Here is a 13,607-nt window from a genome sequence, read left to right as displayed (position 1 = left end):
GAGCTTAAAACCCATATTGGAACGGTTAATCCAATATTATAGTGGGTTTTTTTTTTTTTTTTTTTTTTTGAAAGTTTTGATTTTTTTTACTAGAAAAAAATGGAGCATTGGGGATTGGGCTTGCTTCTAAGATAAAGAACAAACCAATAATATCGGATAAAAAAAAAGTCCCCTGATTAAGAAAATCTTTTGGAGTAAGAGATTAAATTTATAAATAAAGTTTTGAAAACTAAATTACATAGAAGTTAACGATTGGTTTATTACTGAAGCGTTGATAAACTTTGTCTAACGTGAACTCCAATCTTTTGAATTGGAAAAAGCGTTTTAATCCTTACTTTATGCAGCAGTGCCAACTATTTGTTTGAAATACAAGTACTTGGGCAGCAATAGAGATTCAAACTGATGAAATACAAGCTCTGTTCATTTCTGATGAGAAACCCCTTCCCAACTATTACAAGTATGATGTTGTAAACTCTCACTTATCTAACACGGAAAATCACGATTTTCCCGTTGAACTTACGATGATTCCTTACACGGAACCAAAGCTGGATTTTACCCTGAAAATTCCAAGTCTCTGTCAGACATGGATGGCTGGGATATACATAGCCATAATCGAAATGAGGAGGCGAACCAATCCACCATTTTGATGTGAATTCTCTTCCCCTCTATACACACCTTTTCTTCTCTTTCTTGTTCGCCCAGTTAAAGGACTTATGAAACTGAAGCAGCTACGTATAATATAGCTGCTCATAACAGTCCTAAAAGAATTTCTATCCACTCAAATAACTCAACTTAAGCTCTTCTAACACTTTGATTCCAAGAAAGTAAACCATGAAAAGACAGAAAACTGAATCACTCATGTGCTTTGCCATTCCAGTCCGGTCTGCCTAACGTGAACTCCAAGCTTGGATGTCTGGTATCAAAGTTAGATCCCAGATAGCTCTTCAGGTTGTTTGAATCACATTCCTGTACGACATTCAGACAACCTTTTCCAGATTAATGCATGGCTTAACTGTATGGTAAGTTATAACCAAATAAATGCATTGAATGCAGTGGTGTGCATGTGAAGAGATGCTCCATATATGTATGCATTATACGTACAAGGTGGGAGAAATACTTTCAACGGACGACCACACGAGGCTTTGTGCTTATTTCTCTCATCACAGACTAGATCATATGATGAAAATTAAAAACACATAAGGTCTGTTTTCGATTATAATGTTTTTGTATATAAATAAAATAAAATGAAATAGAGGTGGATGAAGGTGGCGATGTCGGGCTGGATGGAGACCTTAATGACATTGGGGAAGGGGATAGCTTGGGTCTGGTCGGTGGTCATGTTGCCGTCCAGAGACTGGACTGTGACCAAGGGGTGCACAGTGGCGGCCGTGGCCATTTGGGAATGAGAAAATGAAGCGAGAGAAAGAGGGGATACACCACTTTTTGGGCTCAGAAGGGAGCTAGGGCTTTAAGTTGACTTTTAGAGTGCAAACGTGGAATGTAGGAATTGAATTTATACTTTGCTATGGTCTACAAACAAGAAATGGGTTCTTCTCCCACTTTTTTGTGGTTTATAAATATGATTTTCCGAACAGTTTTTGTATGGTCGGTGTGCATAGATGTTTATTTTTATATCATTTTATATACATGTCAGATTGTGATTTGCTAATAAAAGGAATAAAGAGCTTTTTCATTGTAAATGAAAATCAAGACAACTATTAACTTTTATAGGTGCCTCAGGCTATAAATAATGGACTACTATGCATGCTTATGCATGAATGCTCGTACGGTGGATGCTTTCTGTACAGGCGATATTGAATTTAAAATACTATAATCTGTTGATCAAATAAATATGAAAATGGAAAACATTGATTTAGTACCTGAATTTTATGACCAGATATTTTCTGTAATTGGGAGGATACTGCTGGTGTTTGCCCGTCCATGTCATGAGAATTAGTATGTGGAAATGCCTCTCTACTACTCAGATTAATTTCATGGAGGAAAAAAAAAACAATTTTAGCAAGAAATTTAAATCAAATTTCAAGTTATATGTAGAAACACAAACGATCAAAATATAACAAACTGTCCCGTTAAATCATGTGGTGAATTTTATAGAATTTTATGTCGACTTAAACTAAACCTTCCTTAAAGTTGAAGAGAAGGTCACCAGTAAAAAGGGCCACTCATTAGGCTAAGTTCTAGGTTCACTATGCCACGACCAGCCATTTACAGAGTAAACTGACACCGTATTACATGTACCTGCTGGGCTGCTCGTGGTTATCAAAGAATTAGCATAAATATGATTGTCTTGTAACACACTTTTCACAATCATCAGCAGCAGAATAGCACATAGTTCCTTCTTATAAAGTACGTCCCACTATTTCACACTCAGCCTTTGAAAAACAATTCGCTCCAAAGGTTCATGGCTATCCTTTCCATTTTAGCTAGGTCGGATCCTTCAATGACCATTGCTTTCAGTCTTTTATATAGAACCTTGCTTGAATCGTAAATGTTACGAATTCATGTTCAACAACTGAAAACCCTTACCCAAATATCACAACGAGCGAAATCTAAACCGTAAACCAGAATTGGGCTGAACCCACAAGCGATGATCAATTCACAAAAGAAGGAGAACATTGCAAATTGAAGAGGAAATGAATGCATGTCTCCAGAATTCTTAAATAATCTACCTACTCTAAACACAATTCTTAATGGAGAATCCTCAATACACTCAAATCTCACAAGCTTACAAAACTCAACCTCTACCAAATATACGAGACTAAACTACGGATTGACCTATGTATGGGTGCACAGTTAAGTCAAAAACATCACAACTTTAGTATAATAATTAGAACTACAATAGAACTCCAAAAGAGCTTAGTGAACATAGCCGTGATAAATGATCAGACAACCAATAGACACGATTTCCCAAACAAAATGCCTTATTAGGCTTAACTTAGTATCAAGCTAAAACTAGCCACATACAAGCTACCATATGAGTAAAGTACGAGCATATATATATGATCATGCTAGGCCTAAAACTACGGCAGAATGTTGCATACAATTGGGATATCCCTGGGGAAATCCAGGACAAACCCAAAACTAGCTAGACAAAATCGGGCATGATGAGGCACAAGAACAACGTCATGCTTGACATGACACGAGAGATGATCTTACCTCTAGTACTTTAAATGAGTTTCAGGATTTCTTCAATCATTGTACATACCCCACCATTTTTTGGTCATTGATAACTCAAGCACTGAGAAAGTACATCTGTTTGTCACATGTATGGTTTGTTGTTAATTACTAGTTTGTTACAATTAGTTAAACATTAAATCATTAAATCTCTTGATTAATTAGTTAGAGGAGGTTGCTTTAATATCTGGGTATATACTTACACATTGATGTACTCACCACTGCCATGTAATCATTCTTTTCGGACAATCAAATATAGAGCTTTCATTTTCTCTCAAGATTTTCTCAATCTGCTTGCTTTCATTCTTCAAGTCGCCATGGTATCAGAGCCTAGGAAAGATTTATTCTCCTCACTCAAGGCGAGGATTACAGAATGCAACTTAAGTTCCCTATCTAACTTTACAATGGACTCATTTAAATACTCTATAAATTATGTATAAGCCCTTCTCAATTCATCCGACTTATCTTCTAGTTGTTGAACTAGTCAAGTTGATTAGAACATCGGATCATGTTTAGTAGCATCCACAAGTAACTCTCCTATATCTAGCTATAGCTGGTGGGATAGAAGTTACAGTTAGCTCCCTAACCAAAGGGCCATGACTCCAGGCTACGTGCCCTAGTCGATCCACATGCCAAGAGTCGCATTGGAGCAGATTTTTCCGTCATTAGTTGTCATCGCCATTCGCATACTTCCTCTCCACAATTCACATTCCTGCCATGTATTGGATACTGTCCTCAGAATATGGCACCTAGTTAGATAATCCCAACAGCCGTATGAGGCACTGGCCAGACTCAAATTGCTACGGTTGGGTGTATGATAAGTTGGTATGAGTGCACACAGTTAAGGAACACTTCCCTGAAGAGTTGCTCTCAAATTTTCTTAAATTTAATTTGTTTGAAGAAATAAACTAATAAAAGGAAACACAAAAAGAGGACTTTATCTTTTTGTTTTAGTCAAAGAGAAGCTAAATGACATTTGACATGACTGGGTATATGTCAAGGGTGGAGTACAATTTATAAAATAACATATAGTTATTCGAACTTTGGAAAAAAGGGGGGAGCAAGAGCAAGAGGGAATGACATTTTTGGTCATATATTGCGACGTCCTCGTGGAGAGAATAAGAACCAGATTATAATATCGGTAACATAAGGAATACCAAAAAACAGTACCAAGTTTTATTTAATAATTCTCAAGAAAAAAGAAAAAGTGTTACTATTTGCTTTCTTATCTCAGCTAACGATTCTGATTGTGTTTGCTACTTTTTCTTTAAAACCCATTAATGCTTATGCCACAAATCTCATCATTTGCGCAGGAATTATTTTTAAAAAGGAAAGAATATTGATCTAAAATTGTTTCTTTAGTTTATTTGTAATTTTGTATAATGGAATTTATTGTTTAATTCTTACCTTGAGCATTATTAGTGCGATTCTTAGCTATTTTAATAAGATTTCTTAATTAACCAAAAAAAATCTTGCAGAAGAGAAAAGACGAAGAAAGAGGAAAATAACCAGCAGAAAATAAAGCAAAAGCTGCTTGGCCACAGCCCACAAGGAACCCTGTTATTTTGTTAAAAGATGGTGGACGTGATTTTACATTAAGCTACATAAGGTACCATGCAAAAGCCAAAAAAGGAAGCAGTACTAGTACGCTTATAATTTAAGTTCCCCCAGAAAAACTATCATGCACTATTTAAAAGTTCAGGCATATATATATATATATAACATTAGAGAGAGAGAAAGAGAGAGTGATGAGGACCCTACCTTGAAGAGTTACTCCAAAGAGTGGTACTGGAAGTGTAGTCCGCCTCTGGTTGCACAGACCGATCGGACGGTCCTCTTTGCTCTGGAAATTGCTGAGTATTGCGTAGGGCATGCTGATCCGTTGCGCTGCAAATCGGAGAGAGGATGTCGTCCTCGCCAGATCCATCCGATTGCCCTTAATTTCAAAGGAAAACAAATCGAAGTTAATTAAGGTCCATCCATATAAGAATTATTTCTAAGCTACATATGTACAATGTAAATTTGTATTATTTGTATATGGGGTACATTAGTATTATGTGTATCATGATTCATGACATGGTAATGATGTATGCATGGAATGCAAGCATGGGATGCATGAATGCATATATGTATTAGCTAGCTAGGTGTTACGGTCAAATGTTGCCTACAAATACATGCAGCAAGCTCTGCTAGGTCGATCTATGATAGGGGTTAAAGTACAATTAAAAGGACAACAAATACCAACAGGGAAGGAAAGCAAAAAAATTTCCAAATGTGTGCGGTAAAAAATTAATGTCAAGTGAAGGGTAATAAGTACGAAAAAGTTAAGGCTGCTAAAGGAGCAAAAATCAGAAAAAGAGGTAAACGATTAGCAATACGAATTACCTGAAGAAGCTGCAGGCTTGTCAGTGGTCTTAACAGTTCGATACATCTGCAAAGTCATTGGCCATTTAATTAATTAATATTAAAATAAGGAAAATGTTAGGGGTATCATCTTATACCATATTTTGTAAACCAAATAATGTAGTAGTTGAAGGTTTGACTCATTTTGTTAATGATCTTAAGAGGGAATTCAACCGTCAATCGGTACATCATGTGGTTTAAATAATATAATCTGAAAAATTGTTCTCAATCAGCACTCATAATATAAATTCAAAAGTCTAAATAAACACATACACATAAAAATGATAAAACTATTCTCTTTCCATTAATTAACTAATTAATTAATACAATTCGGATCTCTTAATTTGTAGCTAGGTTCCTCTCTCCGCGGGCTTCTGGGACTGTCTTGGTTTTCATGTATAAATTAATAACGAAGGAAGGACGGAACATTAATCACTAGGTTCATGTTGGATAAGGAAGTAATTATGAACAATCTTCATTATTGGGAAATGATGACACTTTTGTCTGTTTTATATCATCCATTTTTTAAAGTTTTTCTCTGAAATTAAGTACAGAGAGAGAGAGAGAGAGAGGTCAGTGTGTAGTAGTTCAGAAGTTTCAGACAGACTCAAAACAAATAATATAGCTTACTACTCTTTTCATTCACAGCTCCCCGTTGGTAACTGTGCCTCGTGTAATAGAGAGAAACACTGCCCCACATGATTGACTGTGAGAGAGAGAGAGAGAGAGTAGCTTGCTACCTGTAAATGGCTCTTGACATGAGCTAGAGTGAGATCCTTGACATCCATGAGCTCAAGAACTGACTTCGGAGTAGCTCCTAAAAATCATAACAAAAAATTACGCGAAATAAAAGGAAATTAAGAACAAGAAATGAAGGAATTATGAGGAGAATTTTCTTTTCCAAATATATCTTAAGAGGTGAAGAAAAAAAGAGAGGAGGTTTTGAATTATTGATTACTTTCATGGCCACCAAGAAACTCAACAGCATGAACGAATCTGGCATGGAGAGTACTTGTCCATCGCATCCTCGGAGCTCTCATACTCCGCTTTGTCGGCAGCTTTGGCAAAAACCTCGATCTCATGATACCGTGATGAGATCCCTCAGACATTGGTCCAACCCCTCCACTACCATACTGATTGTGATGATGAAGTTGATGAAGATGATGGTGGTGGTGCAGTTGACTGTTAGATTTAAACACATCCACGGGTGAGAACCTGGTAAATCTCGACATGGGATCAAAACCGCCGGCTCCTCCTCCTCCGAAATAAGGCGCAGACGGCATATTAGGGGAGCATGAGGCAGCTGAAGGAAAAGAAGGATGGTTATAGGAAGAAGGTGGAGGAGGTTTTGGGTAGAAGCACATCCTTGAATCCTTGTGATGATCTCTTGTGATCATATTGTCCATAGGCAAGAAGGGGAATGAACGGTTCTGATGATAGACCGGAATCCCTTTAATCGGCCTTAAACCCTCTGATGACGAGACATCAAGCAGCGAAACACCGTGATTTAAGTGGCTTAAATGACTGTTGGAACGGTGAAGATGAAAACTTTGTTGTTGATAAGGGTTTTGTGGTGGTTCTTGCTCGTGAGCTCCGCCGGTGAAGCATCGCCCTAGGGATAGCTCAGTGTGAGCTTGGGAATTACTAGTACTGGGATTTTGGGTTTCACTAATGGTGGTATTGAAAATTGATGATGAATTAGAGGAAGTGTTGGGAGGACTAATGTGAAGAGAAAGATCAGGAATTGGACAAGAACTAGTCGTAGTTGTGGCTGAAGAGGGTTCTATGAAAATCCCTTCCAAGGGCATTTTCTGATTCACTACTTTACCAAACCAAATACTAGCAAGCTACCCCTCTTTTCCTCTCTTTTTTGCTTCCCTGCTGCTACTCAAATCCAACTTGTGAGTGAAGAAAGTTGAGGAAAAGAGTTAAAGAAAAAGGTGGAGGTAATTTCTTTTGAGCTTGAAGATATTTGGGGGAGATTTGGGTTTTTTTTTTTTTTCTTCCAAATAATATTTGGAAAGCTAGCTATCTCAATTAATGAAGAACAAAGAAGAAAGCTTGCTGTTGTGTGAGCGTGCTTTGAAGACCAAATTATTGAGTGCGGGAACAAGTTAAAAGGGATATTGAGCTAAAGCAAACGAAGACAGCAATCTTCTGGAACAAACAGACATGCTCACGAGAGAGAAAGAGAGCGAGAGAGATAAGTCATGGAAAGAAAAAAAAAGAAAGAAAAAAGGAAGAGAGAGAGAAAGCCATAAGTTGTAGGCTTTGGGTTTGGTTATCCTCGAGAGTATATCTTGGAAAATGACACTAGACGGAGAAGAAAAGAAAGAGCACAAGGTCTCTCACTCTCTCTCCTCTCTCCTCTCTCCTCTCTCTCTCTCTGGTCAAAACCCATCAAATGCACCAAAAAATATGGTCACTTCAGATTTCCCTGCTCCGCAGACGACGGGATAAAAAATGTTAGAGAGAGAAAGACACCCTCGTCTCTGATTCCTTTCCCCCCACCCACTGCGCTCCTTGGTCCTCTTCTCTCTCTATCTTTGTAATTTTATATACAATTTTGTTTTTTCTCAGTACAGTACTCAATAGAAATGTATATATAACTAATATAGGGTTTGAATTTTATTGCTTATATTTCTACAGATTGGACGTACATAATATATATAATAGTATAATGACATAAAATTCTGTCTCTGGGTTTTCCAAATTCTCGTGAGATTCTGAAATTGTGTGTGTGATAAGTTAATATTTTAAAAAGATTGAGGCATTGACCTTATGATATCTGAGTGAGCTAGCTAGAGACCCACAAAGGGGTTTTTGTTTGCTTGCATACTGTACGCATCGCAAACCCTAATCCCACGTTAATTATTTTACCTTCTAATTCTTCCCCTATAGCCCTCCCATATATTCCCTTCTAATCTCTCACCAAACTTGTCTGGCACACATGGTTTTTATTATGTCTTTCTCCCACATGACTCTCTCCTGTCCGAGCCCACCATCCTCATCCGTCATTAACTATCTTCACTCTTATGCTTGCAGCTAGCTAGGGTTTTCAAATCCAATGACATCCTTCATCATATCAGTAACGCAATTTTAGATTGGGTAATGTTAGGGAGACTAAATTTGTCGACAAAATTTGTAAACTAAATGATTTGTCACTAATAGGAATAAACACGTTTATCAACACTCAAGTAATAACTTAATCATCAATTTCCAGGTCATTTGGTTTACAAAATTTTATCGACAAATTTAATCTCCCTAACATTAACCATTTGGATTTAATCAAGTTAGTTAAAGTAGTGTATATCTCACCCTCCCCCTCTTCATTGGCATATGCACCTGCATATATAAAAAAGTATAATATTGATAAGTAATTATATGTTTAATTTTTGTGAGTTTTAACGAAAAGCCCACGGTATTGTTTACTTTAACGAAAAACCACATTTTTACACTAAAAAGTCAATCCTGATACTATTCACTTTACCCTTTATTTTGTCCATATCATTAAAACTCAAAGTTTTCAAGCATTTTTCATTAGTTTTCCTTTAATTTTTTTCAGTGGCATGATAGCGTTAGTGGGCTAAATTGTTACTTGTTAGAGAAAAGGGAAATCGTGAGGATCGAATACTGCACCAAAGTACATAAACATAATTACTTTTCGTCATTGCATTAAAGCGTGATTTGCTATTACTTATTTAATTAAATATCTCTTTCTTTGTCATGTTAATCCTTTAATTAACGTATAATTGATGTAGGGTTTCTACTATTTATACCATGTTTTTACATTTCTATACCACCTTAGGTGGCATCTGATGTGGACAGCCACATCATTTGAAAGATTTGCAAAACCCAATGAAAGAAAGGAGAAAGACTCCTCGTATACCACAATCATTATTTAATTAACTAGTTTTTCTTAATTATTAGTTTATTAAATAATAAACTAAATTTAAAAATCTGATTAATTTAAATGATGTGGCTGTCCATATCAAATGCCACCTAAAGTGGTATGAAGATGTGGTACAAAAACATGGTACGAATGTCATTACTCCTACTGAATTTGAATCACTCAACCATAGGTGATGTTTTGGATGGTGCATTAAATGATGAATTGGGTAATGTAAATGTCGTGGTTTTGCTTTCTAGGAGCACAGTTTCTATCACATCCTCCTCCAAAAAGAATTCCACAAAATAATCACTTGTGTTGTTACAGAAGAGAGATGTATTCTATTAAATTTTGTTTGGATAAATGCGGGAGGTAGGTGATATGCATGCATACCTCATTGTCTCCAGACCTTGGGGTTCGTATCAAACAACTACCAGGGCAACATTAGCTGGAATGAGTAATTAAAAAAGAAAAGACAACACCTAGAATGAAAGTAGCATATAGAAAAATAAGGGTTTGTGTTGGTAACGTTTTGCAGAATAGGTTTTCGTTTTACACATCCATTAACGAGTGTAATATGTTTTTAGTAGGTTGTACTTTAAAAGCAAACTCCGGAAATAGAATACGTAGAAAATAATATTTAAGCTAAATTCTATAAAGCATCAGATTAATGTTTCATGCGTTTTCAAGAATAGAATTTAAAAAAAGAAATTATATAACACAAAATCTGCAGATAAAAAACAGAGTTAGAGTTTTAAGAAGGAAAAAAACTCGAGTATGCCACCACAACCTTATCATGACCATTGTCACCACCTCAAGCACTATTGTTGTCATCACTTTCGCTACTGTCATCATTACCACCGCCGCTTAAGATTTTCTCGTACATTAGATATTAATTAAGAGCAAGGCTTCACCATAGCAGCTGCAAACTCAGGTGGAGTAAATTATATTACTTCTTACTCCACACTTGAATCTCAATGACACACTCCGATCCAAAAATTGGAGCGTGCTAGCCGTCACGTGAGGTGACGGCCATTGCACGCTCCAATTTTTGGATGCACGCCCCAATTTTTGGATCGGGGTGTGTCACTCAATGTTTCCAAAATACTTTTAAATTATTAGTTAATGAACACACGATAGTGAATGAATTTATAAATCGCAACCAGGCCGTTATGTAAGTTACAAACCCTAATTCTACTAAAAAGGAACCAAATCCTTATGAGACAAGAAAAGATAGAATTAGAATTCATGGTATGAATTGCAAGAAGTTAAACTCAAGTTATAACAGATGCCAAAAAAAAACCTAAAACACCTTAAAAACTTAAAAGTCAAACCTCTTGAAGCACACTCGAGCCACCAGCAAATAGCGAAAACTAACTTGTTGCCTTTCTCACGCCAAATATTGCTCCTGAATGTATGTTTTTTCATCATTGCATTTCTTTCTTATTTGGTACCAATTATGTCTTCTTTATCTCTCCCCACTTTAATCGACCTCTATCTTGTCATGTATTAGGGTTGTTAATATCTATCAACAGCAAGTGCAAACTACGCATGAAGAAAATACACATGTAAATAAAATGATACGTAATTACGTACAACCTATATATATACACACACACACACATATATACACATTTATTTGCAAAAAAAAAGAATTTGAACCTTCAGAAAAGGGAAAATTAGAATGCCCTACATCTTTTCTATAGTTGTTAGATTAAACATTCATCCTTTTTAAATATTTGATTAAGGTGCTTTGATCAATTGTCAACTTAATAATTTTCTATTTATTTAATTTCCATGTCATTAATTTAAATGCATTTATATAGAGGCATAAGGTAGCTTAGCAACTAATTGCCTATAATATAGGAATTTAATTTCATCAATCCCCTTTTACGCATTAAATGACAATTTTTTTAATAAGATAAAATAAAAAATTAATTAACTAATTCCTCATTACCTTATTATCAATATTTTTTTTTTAAATTCTCTTTCTATTAAAAATGTGTCAATAAAAAGTCTTTAGTACACATTTTTTTCACGTATAGATATATAAAAAATATACTTAAAACTTATGGTACATTTGAGAACAAAAGTATCGACTTGTACGTTTAGATTTCAAATGTACCGAAAAACCAAATGTACCAAAAATTCAAATGTACCATGAAACCAAATGTACCGATTGTTATATAACCCTTTTGGTACATTTAGCTTTCAAATGTATAGAGAAACCAAATGTACCAAAATTTCAAATGTACCATAAAACCAAATGTGCCCATTGTCAGGTAACCCTTTTGGTACGTTTAGATTCCGAATGTACCAAAAGACCAAATGAACAAAAAATAAAAACATACCACAAAACCAAATGTCTCTATCAGATAAACCTTTTGGTACATTTACATTCCAAATGTACCAAGAAATACAAAAAATCAAATCCACTATAAAACTAAATGTGTCCATATTATAGGTAACTAGACGTAGCTATATAATCAAACAAATCTTTATTATGTGTTGGGTCTTCTAAATAATAAAATCTGTCAATTTTTTTTTATAAATATTCTAGTATATTCACATAAAAAAAAAGTAAAATTATAACAAACAATAAATAAATGCATAGAGATGGATAACAAATGCATAAATATAGGGATAAGAGGGAAAGAAAAAAAAAACCAAATGTCCAGGAAAAGTCGTGAAAAACTAAAATTCTAAACAAAATTTAACTTATGTGAAAAACTAAAATTAATAACCAAAATTTTAGGAAAATGTTTGATCAAATTTTCAAAAAAAGTGTATATTTAATCTAAAAAATTAAAAAACGAGGCGCTTATATCAAAACGCTCCTTCAGAAAATGTATCTACAAATTTAACAGAAGAATATATATAATGTACCCATATATATATAATGTACCCATATATCTCTATAACTAATTTTTCTTTGTTATTAAAGACTATTAGAAAATGAACTTATACAATTAATACATAAGGCTTTAGGTTGTCCTTAATTAAGAATGATTGTTCTTGGTAAAACTTTCGAATTCTAAGAAATTCTCCCCATTGATCATCATTAGGTTATTATTATCTGAGCAGAAGATTTTCCCACACGTATCACATTTATTGGCGGCCAGTTTGATAAGAATGTATGGTAGAGAATATGGAATGGCCTGTGTACCATTATACTCGTTGTTTGGTACAGCTCCTCCTATATCATACAAATGATGCTCATTCCCCATTTAATCTGAGCCGTTTGATTACCTTGGGTCCCACAATCAAACTTTGTTGAAACTAAAAACAAATAAAGTGAAAAAAAAAGTCTGTCTATCATGCTACGTTTCACTTAAGGTAGTGTTATTCACATGTTTTTTTTTATCTCTCATACACTGTTATTAATTTTTGTTCATTGATTTTTTTCAATTTATTCGATCTGATAGTCAAAAATTGAAATAAGTGTAAGAAATAAAAATAAGTGTGTGAATAATACCACAATTTACTTAACTCAATGATATATATGACTTTTATGTAATATTTAACTGTTGCACGATCTAACAGATCCTTACATGTAAGATTCAAACTGTTTTTCATACTATTAACGATACGTACAAAGTAAAGAAAATTTTGAAAGGAAAAGAAAGGTTATATTTTTGTTCGCCCAGTAGCAGAATTTTAATGAAAAATTAAAGCTATTAAATAAGAATGTGATCGTTTTAAGGCTGGAATTTGCTGTAATATCCAATCGGAATGGGGTCCAGATTCGTCTGGCAATAAAAACATTTTGCACAATAATATTGTTTGAAGTCAGTCATATCAAGGTACTAATCCTTGACCCTAAACTCCTAGTGGATATACAACCATCAAGTTAATATTTTTCTTTAAGACAAGTGGTGGATTGTTTTGTTGAATAGGGGTTTTCTCTTAAATCACCATGTCTCAGGTTTAAATTTTTTTTCTTTTTTTTAGTGTAGATATTAAGATTACCGCTTTTAATCGTAAAAATAAAATTAAAAAAAAATCCTTTTTTTGGCTTACGTGAATGCTAGTTTGATGACACTTGAACTAACTCTATTTTTGGGTGAGGAATTTTCAAGTCATGGGATTGAAAGCCAAATTATAAAGAAAATGATCACAA

The 13,607-nt window shown here is 34.7% G+C and overlaps 1 protein-coding gene across 1 annotated transcript; it reads right to left on the bottom strand.

The window, feature by feature from the left end:
- Nucleotides 1-376: 376 nt before the first annotated feature.
- On the bottom strand, nucleotides 377-8,095 carry LOC103927280 (transcription repressor KAN1). Its single transcript, XM_048574429.1, has 6 exons — nucleotides 6,557-8,095; nucleotides 6,339-6,415; nucleotides 5,581-5,626; nucleotides 4,957-5,131; nucleotides 1,881-1,977; nucleotides 377-966 (listed from the first exon to the last, which is right to left on the bottom strand). The coding sequence occupies exons 1-6, from the start codon at nucleotides 7,404-7,406 to the stop codon at nucleotides 853-855; spliced, it is 1,359 nt and encodes a 452-aa protein (XP_048430386.1). The 5' UTR covers nucleotides 7,407-8,095; the 3' UTR covers nucleotides 377-852.
- Nucleotides 8,096-13,607: the final 5,512 nt, after the last annotated feature.

The sequence above is a fragment of a genome, unplaced genomic scaffold (assembly GCF_019419815.1).
Source record: "Pyrus x bretschneideri cultivar Hongxiangsu unplaced genomic scaffold, Pyrus_bretschneideri_v1 Contig71, whole genome shotgun sequence".
NCBI classification, from domain to species: domain Eukaryota; kingdom Viridiplantae; phylum Streptophyta; class Magnoliopsida; order Rosales; family Rosaceae; genus Pyrus; species Pyrus x bretschneideri.
This window is presented reverse-complemented; position numbering and strand designations above follow the sequence as displayed.

What these genes read in the sequence shown, in the direction of transcription:
- LOC103927280 (XM_048574429.1), bottom strand. Translation starts at nt 7,406, where the DNA reads ATGCCCTTGGAAGGGATTTTCATAGAACCCTCTTCAGCCACAACTACG. An exon ending in ATGTCAAGAGCCATTTACAG is followed by an intron (nt 5,627 to 6,338) that starts GTAGCAAGCTAC and finishes ATGACTTTGCAG; the next exon opens with ATGTATCGAACTGTTAAGAC. An exon ending in TATCTGGTCATAAAATTCAG is followed by an intron (nt 967 to 1,880) that starts GTACTAAATCAA and finishes AATGTCGTACAG; the next exon opens with GAATGTGATTCAAACAACCT.